Source organism: Manis javanica, chromosome 17, assembly GCF_040802235.1.
Source record: "Manis javanica isolate MJ-LG chromosome 17, MJ_LKY, whole genome shotgun sequence".
NCBI classification, from domain to species: Eukaryota; Metazoa; Chordata; class Mammalia; order Pholidota; family Manidae; genus Manis; species Manis javanica.
The window spans coordinates 53,966,856-53,989,058 of record NC_133172.1 but is presented as its reverse complement, the minus strand read 5'-3'; the positions used below and the strand labels follow the sequence as shown (position 1 = coordinate 53,989,058).

The 22,203-nt window shown below is 44.2% G+C and overlaps 1 protein-coding gene and 1 long non-coding RNA gene across 11 annotated transcripts in view; one reads left to right on the top strand and one right to left on the bottom strand.

Annotated features, from left to right (window-relative positions):
- Nucleotides 1–64: 64 nt before the first annotated feature.
- LOC118967531 (uncharacterized) lies at nucleotides 65–3,405 on the bottom strand. Of its 2 annotated transcripts, XR_012126985.1 has the most exons (5): nucleotides 3,296–3,405; nucleotides 3,061–3,210; nucleotides 2,262–2,344; nucleotides 1,555–1,635; nucleotides 65–1,240 (listed from the first exon to the last, which is right to left on the bottom strand). It is a non-coding gene; the product is annotated as an uncharacterized lncRNA (long non-coding RNA). The 2 variants fall into 2 exon arrangements; XR_005054637.2 differs by lacking the exon at nucleotides 2,262–2,344.
- ADAT1 (adenosine deaminase tRNA specific 1) overlaps nucleotides 3,143–22,203 on the top strand; it is a 36,011-nt gene continuing 16,950 nt past the window's right edge. For 6 of the 9 annotated variants that reach the window (XM_073226861.1, XM_073226858.1, XM_073226859.1 and 3 more), the window contains exons 1-9: nucleotides 3,776–3,910; nucleotides 5,805–5,995; nucleotides 6,238–6,306; nucleotides 7,470–7,524; nucleotides 7,979–8,109; nucleotides 11,238–11,838; nucleotides 13,586–13,731; nucleotides 14,243–14,342; nucleotides 20,985–21,071. In XM_073226861.1, the coding sequence (XP_073082962.1) occupies nucleotides 3,876–3,910; nucleotides 5,805–5,995; nucleotides 6,238–6,306; nucleotides 7,470–7,524; nucleotides 7,979–8,109; nucleotides 11,238–11,838; nucleotides 13,586–13,731; nucleotides 14,243–14,342; nucleotides 20,985–21,071 (1,415 nt within the window). In that variant the 5' untranslated portion in view covers nucleotides 3,776–3,875. Of the gene's footprint in view, nucleotides 3,299–3,718; nucleotides 3,911–5,804; nucleotides 5,996–6,237; nucleotides 6,307–7,469; nucleotides 7,525–7,978; nucleotides 8,110–11,237; nucleotides 11,839–13,585; nucleotides 13,732–14,242; nucleotides 14,343–20,984; nucleotides 21,072–22,203 lie in introns of those variants that run through there. The other 3 variants (XM_073226862.1, XM_073226863.1, XM_073226860.1) reach the window with 3 other exon arrangements.

Here is a 22,203-nt window from a genome sequence, read left to right as displayed (position 1 = left end):
TTTATAATTACACTACTTTATTCAACAAACACATTAATGTGTGCTCTGTGGCAGGCATTCTTCTAAAGGATTGGGGGACACAGCAGCAAACAGAAGGCAAGTCCCTGCTTTCATGGAACTTAATTTCTTTCTTGAGAGGCAACTACACAACAAGAAGTAAATACATATTATTTCTGGTAGGGGTACATACTAAAAAGAATAAATAGAGTAGGGGGCAGAGGTGCTGTTTTAGAAAGAGATGGCTGAGGACAGTGCTGTTAATATGTGATCTGGGAAGGCCAATCTTAACTGACATTTGGGTAGAGATCTGGAGACAAGGAAATCTGATCATACTTGAGCAGTAAAGGGTCTGGTCTGGCTGGGAAGAACTAAGCAAAGGTCAGCAAGGGGGCAGATCACACAGGCCCCACCGAGCCATGTAGGGGAGTAAGACAGGAAGCCATTGGAGGGTTTTGAGACGTGGTTTTAAAGGTGTTTTAGGTGGAGGGCAAGAGTGAAAGGGAGACTGGTTCAGCTGTTGCAGCAGGCTGGAGAAAGGATGGCTGAGACATGGGTGGTTTGAAGTAGTGGAGATAGTTACAAGGCACTGGGCTTTGTGTTCTCCAAGGTTGACAATTAAGACGATCAGATGTGGGATGTGAGAAAAAGACGATTTCAAGATCTGGGGCCTGAACAAGCAAAAAGCAGAGTAGTTTAGTTTACTGAAATGCAAAACCAGGATGTACAGGTTTGAGAGGGAAGGTTGAGCATTTGGTTTGGATGCAGTAAATTTGACATGCCTGTTACACATTGGGTGGGAACAGTAAGGTTGCTGAACAGTGAGTTTTCTCACCAGCTCAATTCAAATGGACTACAAATGTGACAAGAGTCTGGCTGAAGGCCTGCCCTTAAAATGGAGCCCCAGCTTCCTGACAGGGAGGCAGCTGGAGAAACCTTTTTCCTGATGAGTCACACAGCAAAGGACTTATCTTCCAACCTCAGCAGAACCTCTGCAAACATCCCAATTTGTGAGTTGGCAGTCTGCACTCCCACAAGCAGGTTCCTATTTCTCTAGCAGCTCAAATGATCCAAGCCTGCAGAATTACCCAACTGGGAGCTACATCAGGAAGCATTGAGCATCTTCAACCCTGGCTGGCGTTTAAGCATAAGCTCCAGGAGCACTTGGCAACAGTGGTAGATGACCAGGTGGTATTTCAGAAGAAACACTTCCTATGGCACATCTTCAGCAAGGTGGTGGTAACTGAAATGAGAACAATCACCTCTAGATCATTCTGGTCACATACCTCAAGGTGTACTGTCAAGGTAAAGGACTGGACTTCAGGCAAAACTGTCCATGGACCACTCGAAAATGCAACAAGTAATGAGGTCACAAATAACCTTTAAAGAGCTGGTTAGTAGTAGGCTGGGGCAGAAGCCAGTTTCCTGGCCTCAAGGAGGCTAGGGATGGAGATGAACTGAAGCAGCACTAGACAACTTGTTTGTGGAGCTTGACAGGAAAAGTGACAAACAGGATGAAAGCTAGAAGAAACACAAGTATTATTAAGTCCTCATTACCTCAGAGTTGAAGGCTCACAATTCACCAACAGCTGGTACTGGAGTGGGCAGAAAGGCATGGTCCCAAGCTTCATCAGGCTTCTAGACTTGTAAGGAAAAGAGGCACTTAATCATTCAGAAAAAACTATAAATGCTTTGAAGGAAAGGACCATGGAGTATTGAGAGACTCTTAACAGACCTAGTTAAAGAAGGTTTCCCTGAAGACCTGAGATCTGAGATCTGAAGGAAGATAGAGCATTAGCTAGTCAAAGAAGAGGAAGGGCTTACCCTGGTATGGCAACAAGCACAAAGGCCCTGAGACAACAAAGGGCGTGGAGAGGGTCAATGACACTAGATAGAATACAGCTACCCAAAGAAATATGCCACCAGATGAAACAGGCTGTGAGCTCTGCTATGGGATTTTGTCTGCATTTTAACAATGCTGGGTAGCCACTGAAGTATTTAAGCAGGGGATATACATCACATTGGCATTTTGAAAACATCAGTCCAACCGCTCTGTGAAAAAGAAGTGGAGTTGGGCAAGAAAAGATGGAAGTCCAGAGGTTAGCAGAGCAATCCAAGAGGGAGATGATAGTGGCTTGGACTAGGATATTCCCCTGGAAATGGACAGAAGTGGATGGACTCGAAAGATAGGAAGTAAGACTAACAAGACTAATGGATTATGTTGCGGGGGTTAAGGGAAAGGAAATGACAAGATAGTGACTCACTTTTCAGTTTATGCAACTAGATTGATGGTGGTGCCAATCCCTGAGATAACCCTGGAAGACGATTTCCCCCACCAGGATCAGAGCTTTAAAGACAGAAGAGGGAGTCAGTTGCAGGTCAAAGGTTTTGGAGAGAGAGGAAGAGCAGGGTCCTTAGCCTTGGACGAAATCTGTGAACCTTTCCCTCTGAACTAGAGAGAAGGATGGATCAAGTACTTTGCACTTCTTTCTCCTCTAACTTTTTAGGAGTAACGAGAGAAAAAAATGAAATCTCTCATCTTTAGGAATTGAGGTATACAAGTGCTGGATTGTACAAGCTCCTGAACCCTATTCCTGGCAATCTGAAGATTTTAGATCCACAGCCACCAGCCAAACGTGGCTACTGAGCATTTGAAATGTGACTGGTCCAAATTGAGATGTACTTACTGTACGTGTAAAGTACACACCAGATTTCTTAAGCTTAGAATGAAAAACAAAACGTAAAATACCTCAACATTTCTTTTAAAATACTGACCACACGTTGAAATATAGTTTGGATATACTGGGTTAAATAAAATATGGGATTAAAATTAATTTCACCTTTTTTTTTTTTGACTTTTAGAAAGGTAGCTACTAAAACATTTTAAATTACCTATCTGACTCGAATAATATTTCTATTGCACCGCTCTGTTTTAGGAATTCAAACTAGCGTTCCAACGTACGGCGTCATTCTGTTGGAATTATATCTCACCGGGGCCAGCTTCCATCAGCCCACCTCACGGGTACCTATGCATCGCGCCGCAGGCCGCTGGGCGATAAGTACCTGCACCCTACCCCTGGGCTCCGCTCCCGAAGGACTACAAGGGCCAGCGTGCACCGCGCGCCCCTGGGGGCGGGGCTGAAAGCGCAGCTTCCGTGTGACGTCACGTCCCCTGCGCCGCGCGGTTCTGCCGGCTCTCTCCGATGGTGAGCGCTGTAGAGGTGGGAGGGTTGCGTCCGTGAGGAGGTGGGGTCGCGGGTCCGAGCGTGCGCAAGTGAAGGGGGGCCCCCAGGGACACCTGGTGAGCTTCCCGAGCCCGGCTTCCCCGAGCCCACTTTGTGTGGGAAGAGAATCTGCGCACCGTGCCGCTCCGACGCGGGTCTCGTAGGAAGATACTGTCCCGTGTCCACTGCGTGGGGAGCGTGTGGCCCGGCAGCAGCTTCCCGCGTCACCGAGGAGGCCGGCGCGCACGCTGTGCCTGCTTCACGGGCCTAGAGGCTCCTGCAGCCGGGGCTTTAGAGACGGGTGTGGAGGAAGGAGCCTAGGGGAAGTAGGCCTTCCTTCCGACCCCGGCAGCCAACCGCCTTATCTGTTCTTTGAAAAGGATGTAGATTTTGAAGCTCTTTGCAACTATTAGAACGTGCGGTCTTGTGGGCAAAGTAATGCCTGTTTAACTGAGCTGTTGTTCCGTATGAAGAAGTTATTCAACATCTAGAAGACAGTGGATTTGAATTTTAGTAGGCCAATATAGCAAAAACAGTTAATTCAACTACTGTGGACACTCACCAGACTCAACCACGATGAGGTGATCATACGGTTCTAGGCTGCTTCATCTTAGGGAGTCAACGTTTCTTCACGTTCTGTCTTCTTTGGCTATTATGGTTTGTAATGTGCGCCTCTGGCTTAATTACAGGTTGGTGCCAGAGTATTTGCCTTCATAAAATATACCTCCTTGTGATTCCCCTAGGAATGGAAGAGAGAGCCATACGGAGGATTCTAGGCTCTCCCATGCTTTTCCTTTGCTCCAAGAGATACAAAATTTACGCTGGTTCTCTGACTTAGAAGTCACAATTTACATCAGTGCCTGCCAGGTTCTTCTTTTAAATCTTAGTCGTATTTCCCATGATCATTTATTGCAATAACAGGCCTATACATCGCAACTTTTAAAAGAAACAGAGCATTTTAAATTTTTAAGATTTTATTTGGTCAAAAATCCATGCTAACTGGGCAACACCGAATCCGAAGTGGTTAGAAGCACTTGGCAGGTTGGAGCTAGGGGAAAGAGAGAGAGAGTGCAAAGGCAAGAAGGGAAATTATTTGATAGGCTATAGCTTAAAGCCTAGTTGGCTATTTGTGATTAGTTATCATTAGTGCTATGATTTGGTAAACTTAAGGCATTTACAGGCTTAGATCTTGGTTTCCTTAGGCCACCGCAGCCTTAGAGCCACCTCAGTGTAATGGCCTCCTTGTTTAATTAATTTAACACAATACGAAGTGGAGGATGGAGGTGGACTCACTAGAAATATCTTGTTTTCAGAAGCAACATGCATTTAGTGCTCAGTAAAGCCTTTTTTTTTTTTTTTAACATTACCTACATCCATCATATGATCTCATATGATCTCATTTCCTGCTAAGAAGTTTTTCATACATTTGAGTGTAAATGAGGTCATTGAATGAGCATCCACAGAGCCGAGAGTGGGAGAGTTTCTAGCAAATAATTGTGATGTGTGCCTCTGGCTTAATTTCAGGTTGGTGCCAGAGTATTTGCCTTCATAAAACATACTACCTCGTGATGCCCTCTAGAAATGGGAGGGAGAGCCAAATGGAGGAGTCTAGGCTCTTTCAGGTCTGATCTGCTTAATGGCTTTTTATTCATGGCTTACATGCGATATCCGGTCCCCTAAGGAGCTTCAGGCAGATCATTTAGGGAAATCAAATACTCTTTTTTTGTATTTCTAATCACATTGGTATTAATTATGCTCAACACTGTAGCAATCGCTGTTTATAAATGTTTAATCCTTACAGTAACCCCATAGATTAGCTACTACCATTAGCCCTATTTTAACAGATGAAGAAACACACACAGGTTAAGTAATCTACCCAATATCACAGTTAACTTGTAGCTAAACCAGAATCAGAACCCAGAAAGGTAACCCCAAATCCCACACTCCAGCACAACCCCTATGAGGAAGAGAGCCCTAGACACTTGACTGGTGAGAAATTTCTGGACTCCATTACTTCTCCCTTCTGTGTCATAAAACATAGAAGAAATTAAAGAGATGCTTTCCTGATGGGGGAACTGGGGAAGATTTACTAGACAGAGGTAAAGAACCAATCTGCTGTGGGGGAAAGAAAAAAATAATAAAAGGACTGAAAAAGAAGATGGAAAAGAAGATCTACCCAGAAAGCTAAACCTTGTACGTGAGAGCCTGCTCAAAGTTAGCAGAGGTCTGCAGCCCTTTGCATGCTATTTCCAAATGAAAACGAGTAGTGAAGATAACTTCGCTCTTGTGCTTTCGTTTTGAGTACTAAATTCAGATTCATTAGAAACATGTCAGATACCCAACATTAGAAAAAAACACAGCTTAAAGAAATAGGATGTCTTTTGGAGTTGGTAGGATTTTCCCCTAAAAATGAAAAGGGACAGGGAAGTAGTAGAAAATGGCCAGAGTTTCATATAGAAAAACCGCAGTAGGAAGTAATTGGTTACATCTGAAAGCCTATTGAAGCACTGGTGCAAGGTAGTAGCATTTCACGTTGGGTGTAAGGTTCTCTCTGTACTTCTGATAGTTGCGGTTTTTTATCAGGGCCTCTGCACCAGCTCAGACCATGTGGACTGCGAATGAGATTGCAAGGCTGTGTTATGAGCACTATGGGGTCAGGCTGCCCAAGCAGGGGAAACCTGAGCCCAACCGCGAGTGGACTTTATTAGCAGCCGTGGTGAAGATCCAACGCACAGCTGACCAGGTCTGTGACTGCCCTGACAAACCACTGCAAGGTGAGACCTTTTCTCCTTGGAGCGCCCCCCTCTCCCTGCCGGAGATGATAGAATCTTACATGGCTATGCAGGGACAGTGGTTTCCTGGAGTAAACGGCCATGTTAGGCGTGTCCCCCTGCTCTCCGCCAGGTGGCGCAGTACTGCCGGTGGTGGGAGGTGGCCAGGCCGGAACCGCGGTGCTAGGTCAGCGGTGGGAATGCTCTGGAGCAATGTGCTGACTTACTGTTCTTTTCCCCCTCAGTAACGAGAGAAGTTGTCTCAATGGGAACAGGAACAAAATGCATAGGCCAGTCCAAAATGAGGAAGAACGGTAAGCCCTGGTGTCTAAACAACACCTGTCTAGGGAACTTTGAAAGTTGGTGTGTGTTGGCCTTTGCGCTTCTCTTAGGGCAAAGAAGCCGTATCACTAAGGTGGCCAACCTTGCGACTGACTGTCACTCCAGCTGGAAGGACGGAACTCATTTAAAAAATGAAAATAAACTGGAAGCAAAGGCCACCAAGAACATGTTTTTTGTTGTTGCTATCAGTGGATTTGCATTTTTTTTTATTTTTTTATTGAAGTATAGTTGATATACAATATTATATTGGTTTGAAGTATACAATATAGTGATCCAACAGTTATATACATTATTAAATCCTCACCCCAGCTAATGTAGTTACTGTCATCACAGATGTTCCAGAACCATTGACTATATTCTCTATGCTGTGCAACAAAAACATGTTTTTGAGCGGATTGAAAGTTGGCCAGTACTTGCATGCTCAAACCAACAGTTCCTGGGGCTTGGCTATTCCACAGTTTCTCTGAAGCCCCAGAAAGCACCTTTAAATTAAATTCGAGATTTTGTCACCAAAAAGTATATGGCAGTCCCATAGCCATCTGGCTTCCTTGCCTTCTGCTTCCAGTTAAGCAGAGTCTTGGTTGAGTTTGCTTCCCCCACTCCCCGGGCCTTGCCTCCTGCACATGAGCAAGCTGTTCTAGGACCACTGTGGGCTGAATTCGACAGAACTGAGCACGAGTGTGACACCAGGGCATAAAAGATCTGGACCCCTGTCCCCCTGATAAGGGTTTCCCTGTAAATCAGTAGTTCTCAGCTAGGGGAGATTTTACCCCCCAGAGGACATTGGCAATGTCTGGAGACTTCTAGGGTTGTCACAACTGGTGGGGAGGGAGGGAGCAGGGGCGTATGCTACTGGCTTCTAGTGAGTAGAGGCCAGGAAAGCTGCTAAACATGCTAAAATGCACAGGACAGATTACCCCAACAAAGAATTTTCCAACCAAAATGTCAATAGTGCTGAGCTGAGGAAACCCTGCTGTAAATGCATTGCCATTAATGATGGTGATTCTTTCTGGCAAAGCCCTCCAAGAGCTCCATTGCCATCCTGAAGGTTGGGGAAAACTGCTGGGCTTTTCTTCTGGGAGTCAGAGTCTCTCCAGGTTCACGTGTCTTCATTAGTGTCCCGTCTTTGCCACAGGAGACATCCTCAATGACAGCCATGCTGAGGTCATAGCCAGAAGGAGTTTTCAAAGGTAAAGCCACATCCCCAGAGGGTCTGACTTAGCCTGGGGTGGGGACCCCAGAGTTTGCCTTTCTAATAGTCTCCCAAGTAACACTGGTTATTCAGCCTGTGAACTACACTTTGAGTAACACTGGTCTAGACAGTGGTTCTCATGCTTGAGTATATATCAGAATCCCCCAGAGGGTTTGTTAGGACTATCAGATTGGTAGGCCCACTCCCAGTGATTCTGATTCTGCAGGTCCAGAGTAACCTGAGATGTTGCAGTTCTAACAAATTCCAGACGATGCTGTACTGGTTCAGGGACCACACTTAGAGAATCTGTGGTGTAGAGCATTCTCATCACAGCAAATCACCTCCATCCCATTGGTCTGCAGGAATTTTTCTTCTTAGTAATCCCGCAACCAGTCTTTCCCTTTTCCGCAGAGATTGGTGGTTCATTCTGGTAACATCCTGCACCCCATTAGGTACCTTCTCCGTCAGCTCCATTTGGCAGCCGCCCTGGAGGAGGATAGTATCTTTGTCCCAGGGACTCAGAGAGGACTGTGGAAACTCAGACCAGACCTCTTGTTTGTGTTTTTCTCCAGCCATACTCCCTGTAAGTATGTTCAAGCCTTTGGATTATTGTTGTATTGTCTGCTTCCTTATGTTTGTCTTACCCATAGATCTGTTTCTCAGGAAAGCACTCCTGCCTGAAATGTAGCTAAAAGTGAAGTCAGCGCCTTTTTGTGGACAGACCAGTGTGCTTAATCACTTCCCTAGCAAGGGGAGGTGAGTGAGAGAGCGGCCGCACTAGAACTGTTTTTCAGTTCTCAGTTCCCAGTCAGGATTGGGAAGTTTAAAGCTGAAACCCCACAAGGTCTAAAATCAATAATAGGGCTTAGAAGTCCAAGTCCCTGAGTTCTATAGTAATTTATCCTGAAACTCGTTTTATTCATTCATTAAGCAAATATTTTCTCCTACTTGTCAGGCACAGTAAGACTAGCTCCTTGCTTACTCTCGTAGAGTCTTTTACGGAATGTAGACAGTCATACTTAGTTAAGTTTTGGTGTTATAAGAGATAGTCAGATGCTGTGGTTGGTTAGGCAGGAAGACCAGACCTAGTCTAGGGGCGATTTCTGTCCTTTGTTTTTCTGGCTTAAAAATTGAAAATAATTTCTTCCCTTTGTAGACAACAACTTAGGGATAGCTGTAAGTTTTTCTAACCCTAAAATCTTTGAAATAAGGATATAAGATTGTTCTGAGTATCAAACTTTAAAACTAACATTTGTAATTAGAGCAGAGTTAGATAATCACTCTAAAGAGACAGAATAACTGTGAGGACTTGATCATAACTCAGTAATATAATGTAGCATAAGAAAGAGTGAGTCTATTGGAAAAGAGTTGGTTAAGAGTCAAAGGCCAGAAAAATGACATACAGAGGCAGGCAAGGCTCATCTGTGCTCTGTTCTTAACACTGGTACCTTTGTCCAAGCACCAAAGGATATTTTCTAACTCTGCTTCTCATATGAGTCACCCAGGGGGCTTGTTAAAAGACAGCTTTAAATTTGGTGGGTCTGGAGTGGAGCCTGAGGTTCTGCATCTCTAACCAGCTCCCTGTATGGCAGTGACGTTGGCCTGCGGGCCACACTTGAAGTAGCTGGAGCATGGTGGATTCCAGTGGCAGGTGTGGCCTTATTGTGGAGACACACATCAGCAGCCAGCCTGACCACCAGTCAGACCCAAATCAATGGTCCGAGGCTGGCGGTACTCTGGGAGAGTGTACTGGTCTATGGCCAGATGAGAAAAATCAGGACTGTGTAGTGAGTTTTTTAAAAAAAGCTAATTTCTTGCCATGAAAAGTAATGATATTGTTGTCTTTTTTTAATTAAAATGGTAATTAGTATTGTTAAAGCTCTTACTTGATGGAATAAAAAGTGGTGAACCCTCTGTTAATTATAAAATCTTCTGGAAATTTTACTGATCTGTGAAATCAAAATTTGTAACCACTGATATTAACTCCCCTAGTTCATTGGTAGTCTTTTAAAATGCGATGTCCACCCATGGTTTGTCTGCAAGAAGAAAGAACGCTACCTACAGAATGTGACTATTGGCTCCCTGGGCAATTCTTCCTCATTGCTAATTGATCATTCAGTACCTGGGTGAGCTCAGACTCTTACTTGTGAGTTTTATCAGCATAAGTCAGCCTCTCAAGTTCAGCCTTCTTGTCAAGATTAAATCTCCAAGCCTTCAGAGTGGGAGGCAGGTCCCTGTGAGTTCTGCAAAGTCACTGTCACCTTGTGCAGTGTCTGGAAATCAGCCAGCCAACCTTTTTGGCAACATTCCCCTTCTATATCTCTTGCCTTTCCCACTCTTAGGTTATAAAGGATACAGATGTATTATTTACGCACTTTAGAAAAGCAACACTCACTATCTTAGTGTTTGGAGAAGTAGCTCCCTTCTTAAGGGGAAGCTGTGCTTTTTACTGACCTCTAGTTTTCTTTGATTTTCTGTAAGCCCAGAGTGGGTCAGAAATGTCTAAACCACCAAAGGGAAATACCAGTTGTGGGGTTTACTGAAGAGTCTTTACTGTGAGGATATGCACAGAAATGTCCAATATGGGGTAATTGTGAGCATTGTTTGCCAAACTTAAGCATGAAATCAACCATCCACTTTTGTTCTCCAAGGCATCTTAATGGGATGACATTCCACAAAATGTACTTGGGAAACTGTGTTCATTGTAAACCACTGGTTTCTCAGCTCAGGATGATTTTGCTTCCCAGGGGACATTTGGCAACTGGACATATTATTGATGGTGTCTTGCCTGAGGGTTTCAGCCCCGGGCAAGTTCACTGTGGATTCGGTGAGACTGAGAAATGACAATGGAATGTTCTTGGGGTAAAAGGATTTATACCCGGCTTTATTCTCCTAGTGGTAGGTTGAGCACTGGAATCACATCTGTATCCAGCAGGTCCATAATCCACCTCCATCTCTGCATCTGCCCAGAGTACTGGGTGGAGATCTTTATATAGTGTCTCAATCAATAATTACTTATTGCATATGGGTGTGGAAGCAGTAGCCTAGCAGGCCAGTTACATCATCAGGTAGTTTAGGGGCAGGTGGGGATCCTGGCCACAGGAACTTCCATTTTCTCCACAGATGGTCAGACTTGGAGGTGCTGTTGGCATCTGGTAGGTAGAGACCAGGGAGACTGCTCAACATCCTGTAATATACAGGACAGCCCCCATGGCAAAGAATTATCTGTCCCCAAAGTGTCAGCAACACGGAGGTTGAGAAAACCTGGTCTAAACTAGTGTTTTCAAAACTTCCTGTGATAAGATTTACTCAGGATCTTTGTTAATATAATCAGTTTTCCAGACCTGCCAACCCCCACCCCCTCATCACCCCTGAGATTCTTACTCACTGGGTCTAGAATAGGGTCTTCAATAAGAGCCCCAGAGGATTCCCATTAGGGAAATTTGGGCAAATGCTCTTAATTCATCTCAGATCAGTGGAAAAACAGAATTATGCTTTGTTTAAGGCAGTGGTTCTCGAACTGGGGCTTGCGTCAGAATCACCTGGAGAGCTTGTTAACATGGTCTGCTGGGTACCACCTCCAGTGTTTCTGATTTGTCAGGTCTACTGTGGGTCCCAGGACTTTGCATTTCTAACACATTCCCAAGGGATGCTGATGTGACTGGTGTGGGAGCCTGACTCTGAGAACTTAAGGGGTTCCTTCTCCCGCAGGTGGGGATGCTTCCATCATCCCAATGCTTGAGTTTGAAGATCAGCCTTGCTTTCCTGTCAGTAGAGAATGGGCCAGTGACCCATCAGAAGCCAGTGGTAACCTGGAAACTCCTGAAAATAAAAGGAAATATGAAGACCTGGACAGTACTGTGACCAAAAAGATGAGGTTTGAGCCCGGGGCTCCTGATGGTATGGCTCACCATCAGAGTTTTGGCAGTCAGAGAAGCGGCCCAGTCCCACCACGTGTCAGCAGCTCCAATCTCACTGCAGAGGAATTGGCTGCTGTCACCAGAAAGGCCCCCAATGGTGCCAAAGTGGTGGACGTCTACAGAACTGGAGCCAAGTGTGTGCCTGGAGAAGCCGGAGACTCCGGGAGGCCTGGGGCTGCATATCACCAGGTGGGGCTCCTCCGAGTGAAGCCAGGCCGGGGAGACAGGACTCGCTCCATGTCCTGCAGTGACAAGTTGGCACGGTGGAATGTCCTCGGATGCCAAGGGGCACTGTTGATGCACTTCCTGGAAGAGCCCATCTACCTGTCAGCTGTGGTCATTGGGCAGTGCCCGTACAGCCAGGAGGCCATGCAGAGGGCACTGACAGGGAGGTGAGCGGGCAGGGAGGGAGGGCTCCACGGCACAGCCTGCTGAGAAGCAGTCTGAGGGATGCCCAGCAAGCCTTAAAAATAGCCATACATTTTGATCCAGTACTTCCATTTCCAGGAATTTGCTCTAAGGAAATAGTTAAGAAAGTGCTCAAAATTCAGCTTTGTGTGTGGTCATTTTACAAAAAGAAAAAGAAACCATTCTTTAATGGCTACCAATAAGAAGTGACTTTTCTTAAAACTAATATTGATGCATTTTTAACATAGAAAGATGCTCATAATTTTTAAAGAGCAATCTAGAAGATAGTGTGAGTTCATTTTGGTCTTAAAGTATATATGCACCCAAAAAATGTCAGAGAATATACACCAGGATATTAATACAGTTGGTTACCTTTGAGTGCTGGTATTATGGGCATCTTTTTCTTCTTTGTGATTTCTGTTTTCTTATGTTTCCATAGTGTACATATGTTGCTGTCACAATTTTTTAAAACCCTGTTAATTCCTTAAAATAAAAGACAGGATGACCATTCAAGGAGGGTTTCCCTAAGGAAGGACAGCTAAAGGCAATTAATTCTGTAGTAACTGAAGGTAGGATGAAGCCATGGCCAGGGGAAGCCTGTGACCCTGTGTCAAATGTCCCACCCTGAGGCCAGCTCCAGGAAGCAGCCTCAGGATCTGACCACTTATTCCACTCCTGTGTACATACCCAAGAAAAATGAAAACATACATCCACACCAAAACTTGTATATGAATGTTCGTAGCAGCATTAGTCACAGTAGCCAAAAAGTCAAACAACCCAAATGTCCATCAGCTGGTGGATGCAAAAACAAAAGGCAGAAGATCCAAACGGCGGAATATTACTCAGCCACAAAAAGGAGTGAACCTTGAAAACCTTATGCAAAGTGAGAAAAGCCACACAGTGTATGATTTCATGTAGTGAAATGCCTAGAATAGGCAAATCCATAGACATGGAAAGTAGATTTGTGGGTGTCAGTGGCTGAAGAAGGGGATAGGGAATGACTGGTAATAGGGGCAGGGTTTCTTATCAGGATGATGAAAACTTACAAACTTGGATTGTGGTGAGAGTTGCATAATTCTGTGAAAATATGTAAAAAGGGATTGAATTAATATACTTCAAATGGGTAGATTTTATAGTATATAAACTACATCCCAAGATGTTAAAAAAAAATACCCTAAGGCACTGTGCCCAAGATGTTTTCTGTGTTCTATGTGCTTTCCCTACTCTGAGATTTTAAGCTGTTGTCTGCTCAGTTCTAGACCAGTGTCTTGTTGGCATCTAGCTTGGCATCATGTGTGAAAGACACGAGAGAAAAAAATGAAGCTTTTATCCTTAAGGGATGATTTTGGTTTCTGGTGTGTTTGAAGGATTCCCCAGGAAGCAGATGCCAACAAGTTAATATTTCTGCTTAAGGTTTTCAGATCTTTGAAAGCCAGTACCAGGAATGGAGTTGGTGTTTCTAAAATCACCAAGGGGTGGTGACTCAATTCATAGTTACCATTCCAGAGTGATGGGAAAGGATCTTTCTCCAGCCATAAGGTTCATATGATCTAGATTCTGTTCTGTCACACCCTCCTGTGCCCCCTGCCCATAAATAAATAAACAAATAAATAAACCCACACATCTAAGGCCTTTGCCTCACACCAACACTTGTATGGTGATATGGTCCATAATCCTAGGTACTCTTCTTGAGGAGCACATCTAAACCGAATTCATTTTTCCTCACATTAGGTGTCAGGACGTCTCACCTTTACCCAAAGGCTTTGGAGTTCAAGAAGTGAAAATACAGCAGTCAGATTTACTATTTGAACAGAGCCGCTGTGCATTGCAGGCAAAAAGGGCTGACAGCCCAGGCCGACTTGTTCCTTGTGGGGCAGGTAAGGGATCCAGGTTCCACTTGCCCTGGGGTAACTTGTCCCCAGACCACGAAGTAGCCTGGGAGGGGCTGCATCCTCCCAGCCTGGGGAGGCCGTTTGCCACCTGAGTCAATAGTGTGGACTTGGGGGACACCAACACTGGGTCAAGTTCATCCTCTGTATGACCCTGGGCAACTGATTAATCCTCTCTTAGCCTCAGTTTCTTCATCTTCAGACAAGAATATCATTTATCAGTTGTAAAGAGGATTAAATTAGTAAGTAATTCCGTTTCATACATTTACTATGTGTCCAGCATATAATAAATGCTCAACTATTGTTACCTACTTTAATGCTGCTGCTGATGAATCATGAGTTACTTTATACTGTTGTACTCTGGAGGCCAAGCCTCAGAGTGGCAGCCATTGTCTTGGATGCTACATCCAGCTCTCACGGGTCTGCAGAGGCAGGCAAATCGTTTTATTAAAACACCTTTGACATTTATAGAAAACTGAACAGTCTTATCTCTTCACAGCCATCAGCTGGAGCGCTGTTCCTGAGCAGCCATTGGACGTCACTGCCAACGGCTTTCCACAGGGAACAACGAAGAAAGGAATCGGACACCTTCAGGCCAGGTACACGTACTGGGGCAGAAGGCGGTGGTGTCCGTGCACTCGCACTTTACCGCTCTGTAACTCCAGAACGTTTTCATAACCCCATAAAGAAACCCCACTCCCATTAGCAGTCTCCCCATCCCCTTCTTCAGCCCCTGGCATCCACAAATCTACTTTCTGTCTCTGTGGATTTGCCTATTCTGGACATTTCACTACATGAAATCATACAATATGTGGCTTCTTTCACTTAGCATGACGTTTTCAAGGTTCCTCTGTGTTTTAGCATGTATCAGTACTTCACCTCTGTATATCTACATGGATATACTAGCTTTTGTTTATCCATTCTTCCATTGATGGACATTTGGGTTATTTCATTTTTGGCTGTTGTAAATACTGCTGCTGTGAGCATTTATATACAAGCTTTTGAGCAGACATATGTTTTCCTATCTCTCATATACCCAAGAGTGAAATTGCTGGGTCATATGACTAACTTTTATTTTTTGAGGAACTGCCACACTGTTTTCCATATCAGCAGCACCATTTTAAACTCCCACCAGCAATGTATGTGAGTTTCAATTATCCTATATCCTTTATAATACTTGTTATTGTCTGTCTTTTTTATTGTAGCCATTCTAATGGGTGTGAAGTGCTATCTCATTATGCTTTTGATGTGCATTTCCTTAATAACTGTTAGAACATGTACTTATTTGCCGTTTATACTTCTTACATCTATTCTGAATCCTTTGTCCACTTTTTAAAAATTGTTTTACTTACCTTTTTATTGTTGAATTACAAGATATCTTTATTCTGGGTACTTTATCAGATACATATTTGCAGATATTTTCTCCAATTCTGTGTGTTGTCCCTTCACTTTTTGAATGTGTCCTTTAAAACACAGAAGTTTTAAATTTTGATGAAGTCTATTTTATCTGGCTTTTAAAACCACCAAAGGTGCTTTTAGTATCATCATATGTAAGAAACCATTGCCTAATCCAAAGTCACAAAAAATTAATTTTCTTCTCATAGTTTTAGCTCTTATGTTTAGGACTTGGACCCATTTTGAGTTAATTTTTCTATAAGGTGTGAGGTAGAGGTCCAACTTCATTCTTTTGCATGTGGATACCCAGTTCCCCTAACACCATTTTTTTTTTAAAGACTCTTCTTTCCCCTGGAAGATTTTGAAAAGAACACTTTCTTGGCCTTTACCTCCAGGTATTTGGGTTTAGTAGGTCAAGGTTGGAACCTGGTTTAGCAGGTCAGGAATCATTTATGAAGCTCCACAGTGACTGGATTGGCAGAAAGGGCACTGTGGAAACAGGACTTTGTATCTGCAAACTGGCTTTTACTGAAATGCAGAGCAAGTGATCTGCTGGACGTGAGACTCCGATCTCATCCTTCCGCGTTTGGAGGTGCATGCACCTGCCTTACTGGTTCATCTCTTGCCGACTGCCCAGCCAGTCTCCCCCTCCCTGCTCTCCCTCCCGGGGAGCCGCAGGTAGTCTGCAGCAGCCTGGGGTGGAGGGGCTGTGGGAGAGTGCCCTCACACCAGAGGCATTTCCATCCCAGGTAGACGGAGCTGCCACTGAGGGACCGTTGTAGGACTCCCGTCCTTTACGGGTAGTCTCTCTTCACTCTAAGCTGCCTTTCCTTTTTATGTAAAGTTGTCTTGTAATTAAAGTTCATAGGTGTTTCTTTTCTTTGTGTCGTTTGTTTCTCACGGCCACTCACCAGGGTTCAGACAGCCTAGACAGCCCTAGACCACAAACCCGGCCTGTCTCCTGATGGCCTAGGTTGTTGAACTGAGTAATATTTACAAAACTGTTGAGGGGGTGGAGATCTTTGGACCAGTTTTTCCCCTGGGTCTCCTGGCTTTGGGACACTGTTTGTGTTTGTTATGGGACCGGATCTTAGCACAGGCCAGGATGTGTGATCAAAGCAGGTCGCGAAGCACAGAAACCACATTTCCTGCTGAGCTCTGTTTCTGCTGTCAGTGACAGGCTGACAGCAACTCTTACACTGGCCCCACCCACCTGATGCGGCTTCGGTTCACTGCTGCGCTTTGGTCTAAATGCGCTTCTTCACCGTGCATCTACAGCCCTCTTTTACTTTACAAGCTCAGGTCGGCTACCACTGCATTCCGGCTCACACTTACCATCTTTTCCAGTTCCTAAAGCGCTGTCTCCAGCTTGCCATTGACTGCGAGTGCCTCGTGTTCTCACCCTCGCTCAGTCTCCAGCTAACTGGGCGACTGGGAACGAGTCCGTTGCTCTCTGAGCCTAAGTGTGTTTATATCTGTAAAACTAGGATATTGGAGATATTGGAGTAAGTGATCTGAGGTCTCTGACGTGCTGTGGATATCACTCCTTTTAGAAGGCGAACTCCATACAGGAATAGAGTGTGTGGTGGGAAAAGTAGAAGCTTTGCAGTTCAAGAGATGGATATTTAATTCCTGGCTCCTTTCCTCCCCAGTTGGTGAACTTGGGCAAATTACTTTATCTCTCTGAGCCTCCTTTCCCCAATGATAAATCAAGGGTAACTAAGAGTGTCTGTCACACAGGAATGTCATAAGAAGTAAGTGAGAGAAAGTGCCTCTCTCATGGTACAGAGCTTGTAGTAGACATCTGTTAAGATTGATTCCCCCCGCAGTCATCAAATGAAGCTGCTTCATATTATGTGTGAGTCAGAGTTACTTTTATTCAAAAGACTAGTTGCTGCTGGGGAGAAAGCAGGTTTTCTCACTGCTCATACCTGAGTGCTGGCATCCTGGGACCATCTTTTTAGAACTATGGGGAATGTGAACTCAGACTGATGGCAGAGACATTTAATGTACTTGGTGCAGCACTAGAAGGAAGTATTTTATTTAAATCTTTGTATTTTCTATAGAAAATGTGATAATAACAGGAACCAGATAAAGGACCCTTATTTCCAAGAAGCTTAATTTTCCTCTTTGCCCTAAAGTGGCAAATTCTTTTTAAATTCTCCTTGCCCTAAAGAGACAAGTTCTCTTTCCCATCCCAGGGGAAATACCAAATCATCCTGGAGAGATCTCATTACATGGCTCATTGGATTATAAAAGAAAAGGGTGAGGGGTCTTTAAAAAAAATCTATGTGTCTAAGTATGTTAAAGATAGGGTTAGTTTGAAAATAACAATGTGAATATGTAATCTTTAAACGATTATCTATGTGGAGCTTTCCTAGCTCTTTGAAGCACCAAGCAGCAGTTAACCAATCCCCAGGAAGAATCCAGTGTTCTTCCTTTTAGCTAAAAGGAAGCAGGGCTCCCTGCAGAGCAGCAGAGGGCAGTGCCAGGGAGACTGCTGTGCTCCGCAGGGGCAGCGCTGTTAGCAGCAGGTCTCTGACAGAGGAATCACTAGTATGATCACCTTTCTGCTGTTGAGAAGATCTTGAGAAAGATACTACTACCCCTCTGGAGGGAGCTCTTCTCCAGCTGAGGAGAGGTTTCCAGCATTCCCAGCCTATCTTTATAGATATAATAATGCCTTAACACTACTTATGAGGTGACTTAGACCAAAAACATTCTTAGAGAAAGTGCCAGTTGGTTCTCCAGAGGGAAGAATATTGAAAACATTGACAGATCTGATCTCAAGAAGCTGCGAAGCTCTCTAGCACTGATGGCTGCTGTCAGTGACACTGGAGGCCTTGACATTTCACCACAATACTGGTGGTAAATAGTGTCCAGTCGGGCTCCTTCCAGTGAGTTTGAGTGGTGTGTTTCTTTAATGAGCTTTTCTTCAGGCTACAGACCATGGCACGGTTGATTTGCTAAGGCTTCTTTGTCTTGTGAATGAAATGCCTTGACATACTTCATTAATGCTCTGTAATAATATAGCCAAATGTTCTCTTAGTACATTGGTGGCCACTGGGTTATAACAAAAGTCTTACGGACTCAGTATTTCAAAGGGAAATATGATAATCTGGGGCAGGATATTAGTTTATTTTTGATGTTCTGCCTTTGCTGATTCACAGAGCTGTGGGCAGTAGAAATGTTAACTCTGTAAAACTCTCTAGACTTCCTGTATAATAAGCATATGGTCCCGTCACCAAAATTGGCTGCAAAGTCCCAAGTCTGGAGATGAACTCTTTGATTCTAGTTCATGGTGAACATGACACCTAGCATTCTCATCTACCTGAAAACCTACATACAGTAAAAAAATGACATATTTCAGTATTAGGTCTTCCAAACTAGGAATATGGTATATGGTATATCTCCCTCTCTCTATTGTTGATGCCAAGTTGGCGGTTGTGTCCCAAATTTATAACAAGCAATTTTAAGTTTTCACTTATTTGGGTCTTTTTACATATATTTTAATAAAGTTTTATTATTTTCTTCATATAAATCTTTCACATCTTTTATTAAATTTATTCCTTGAATGTTGTTCTTTAACAAATTTGTCTTTCCCTCTCCTAAGACTTAGTGGCTTAAAACAACAATTAACATCTATAATTTCACATAGACACTGTGGGTCAGGAATTTGGTTGGAGTTTAGTCAGGTCATTCTGACTCAGGGACTCCTGAGGATGCAGTTCATTATGTCAGACATTCATCTGAAGGCTTGACTGGGGCTGGAGGATCTGACTCCGAAGTAGCATGCTCTCAGCTGACCAGTCGGTGATGGCTGTTGGCAGGAGGCCTCAGTTCCTCACAGCTTGGATCTCTCCCTAAGGCGACGAGTCTTCATCATCACAATACAGTGGCTGCCTTCCCCAGAACAAGTGATCCCAGAAAGCAAGGCAGAAGCCAGTTGTCTTTATGACCTGGTCCCAGAAGTCACGCAGCATCTGTGATCTCCTGATGATTACATGGGTCAGCCCTATGCAGCGTGGCAGGGGATTACACAGGAGCATGAATTCTAGAAGGCAAGAATCACTGTCTTGGAGGTCGGCTACCATAGATGCTATTTAAGTAATTTCCTTTTATTTCACTTTCTGGTCATTGCTGTTGCAATCAATTTTTTGTTTCTCTGTGTTTCAGTTAATGCTTATATCCAGCAGTCCCCTAATTCTTGTTATTCTACTAATTTACCTGGGAATTCTTGAGCATTTTTTTAATGTGGACAGTCTTTGAAAATAATATTTTCTCTCCAATCCCTCATTGCTTTTTCTTTTTCTTGACTTACTGTCAGTATCAGTTAGAACTGACAATATCACAATCAGATGCAAATAATGACTTTTGGTTTTTGCTTTTCACTCCTTATTCCTTTTATTTCTTGTCTTATTGGCCAGAACCTTCTGTCTAACATTGGATAAAAGCAATGGTGGCAAAACACTTGTCTTAGCCCTGATTTTAAGGATATATATTTGCTATCCTTTTGAATTTAAGCACTATCTTTCCTAGTCCTAATTTGCTAAAAGTTTTTAAATCATTTAGTAGATGTTGTACTCTAACAAATGCTTATCTGCATGCTTTTTCCTCATATTTATATCACTTTCCTCCTTTAATCTGTTAATGAGTTCCATTAGTTTTTGGCTTTGGACTGTTTGTTTTTTAGTTCTTTGGCTTTGGGTGTTTGTTAGTTTAATGTTAAAGCAGCCTTATATTCCTGAGTGCCAGCAGCCACTCTAGCACATTGAAGTCCCAGGGAGAGTGGCATGTGAGGGCTCAGGGTCCCCTTTTAAGCAGTGATTTCTGCAGGTTTTAGGTCCCAGCCTAGGTAAGAGCGCTTTGGGCACACTGTACAATCTCTACCTCATATACACCAGTTACGACCACAGTGCCTGAGCTGATGGTACAGTTGGTGAAGACGCAGTGTGTAAAGATGGGACTGCACATTGCTGGCACACATAACAGTTTCCAACCTCTGGTCAGCTCATGAGCTGCGTATATGAAGGAAAGGAAGGAGGCACGTGGAATCTAGATCACAGTGCTTGGACGGGCAAAGCCAAGAAGGCCCAGGTGGGCTGGTAAGGAACTCACTTCTTCCACTACAAACTCTGCTCTCCATGAAGCTTGGTGTTAGAAGTAAAGGACTGACCTCCAAAGCATCCCATTGTCCATAGGGACTGTGTTCATGCTCAGGAAAGACCTGAGAAAGCCCTAAGCCCTCACTTTTGGCTGACTGTGAGGCTCTGCAGAAGCAGGAAGTGAAGACTGAGGCAAGGTTGCGAACTTCCTGGCTAAGTGTCGAAGGCGTGCCCTAACACACAAACAAAACCCTGCTGCAAAGGTCTGGTTTGGTTCTAGGCTTTGAAGGAAATCTCTATCCATAGTCTGGAGATTCTGCCTCTTTTAACACTCAAGTCTCTGCAACAAAGCTTTCATGTCCCGGAAGTGATATTCCCACAGGGGCCATCTCTCCTGAAAGGAGGTAGCCAGACATTGCTGAAAGGTGTCCTGGGTGGAGGTGGGGGTTAGTAATTCTACCTCTGACTTTACCCCATAAAGCCTGTCACCTTGATGATTTCACTGATGGTATTAAAGATGAGGTTCCTTTTTGTACTTAACCCTAATCAGACACTGAAATCTAGTTTTTTTCTTCTTTACAAGTACAGGTGAAAATGGGGGATATGGCACATTCAAAACTAAAAAGATACCATATCTTTTTATACCAAGGTACACAAAGATAACAAGCCTGGTATCTTTGATAGGAGCCTGGTACATAGTAAACAGTTAATAAATCCTCTTTGTCTTCTTTTTCCAAACAGATCGCGAATCAGCAAAGTGGAACTCTTTAGATCATTCCAGAAGCTGCTAAGCAGTATTTCAGAGGACAAATGGCCAGACACACTCAGGTGACACCATTGACCCATGTCATTTCATATTTAGGAAGACCTGTGAGTTAATTCTGGCTTAGGAATGGTAGGAAACGTTGGCAGGAGCGGTGGTTCCCTAGGCCAGTGGGCCTTCATTACTGACTCCACGCTTTGTATTCCCATGGCCCTGATCACAGATACGTCTGTGAGGTGTGGAGGGAGGTAGTTTGGTGGTACAGCCACGAGAGACTAAGGGCAGAATTGGGTCTTGGCCCATTCTCGGCCCTCCCTCATTCCACCTCTACATGGAGAGTGTGGGAAATATGGGTGCTTGAGGAGCAATATATTTTGTTTCTCTCTGCTCTTTTTCCTTTGTTCACATGGGTGGTTGTGAACTGCAGCTCTACAATCTAAATCACTCTCCAAACAGGAACATAGAAAACTAAAAAACTACTTCAGAGGTAGGTGTGAGTGCAGTTCAGACACTGGCTACCCAGAATTAGGCAAACTTCACAGATTGAGAGCACAGTTCCTACAAACTGCCCCACTTCAGACACTAGCCGCAGTCAGAGACCCGCAAGCTACTCACGGTTCTGACCAGCTGACTACAAACTTGGGGATTCCCACTGTCCCCTCAGGTTAGATAATTCAATAGAACAACTCAGAGAATTCAAGAAAGCACTATGCTCACAATTATCTTTTATCGTAAAGGATACAAATCAGGAAGCAGCTAAAAGAAGGGACCCAGAGCAAAGTCTGGGAGGATCCCAAACACAGTGCCATCGCCATTCCTGTACAGCACTGTGGTCACCAACCAGGAAGCCGGGGCTTCCCCATCGGAGCTTTACTGGGGCTTCATTACCTAAGTGCGAGGGAATCGTTGATCACATGGTGTGATTGAACTCAGTCTCTGAGCCCCCCAGGAGGTCAGACTGACATCAGGTAGCTCAAAGCCCCAACCCTCTAACCTTGGAGTGAGTCTTGCTGTCAAGACCAGCCCCATCCCGAAACTATCCAGGGCCCCCCTCATTAGGCATCTCATTAAGCATTAAACTCGGGTGTGACCTGAGGGGTCTATTATGAATAACAAAGCCATTCCTATCACTTGGAAAGTTCTAAGTTTAGAGCTCCCCTCCCAGGAACTGGCAACAAAGACCAGCCACATCCCTTC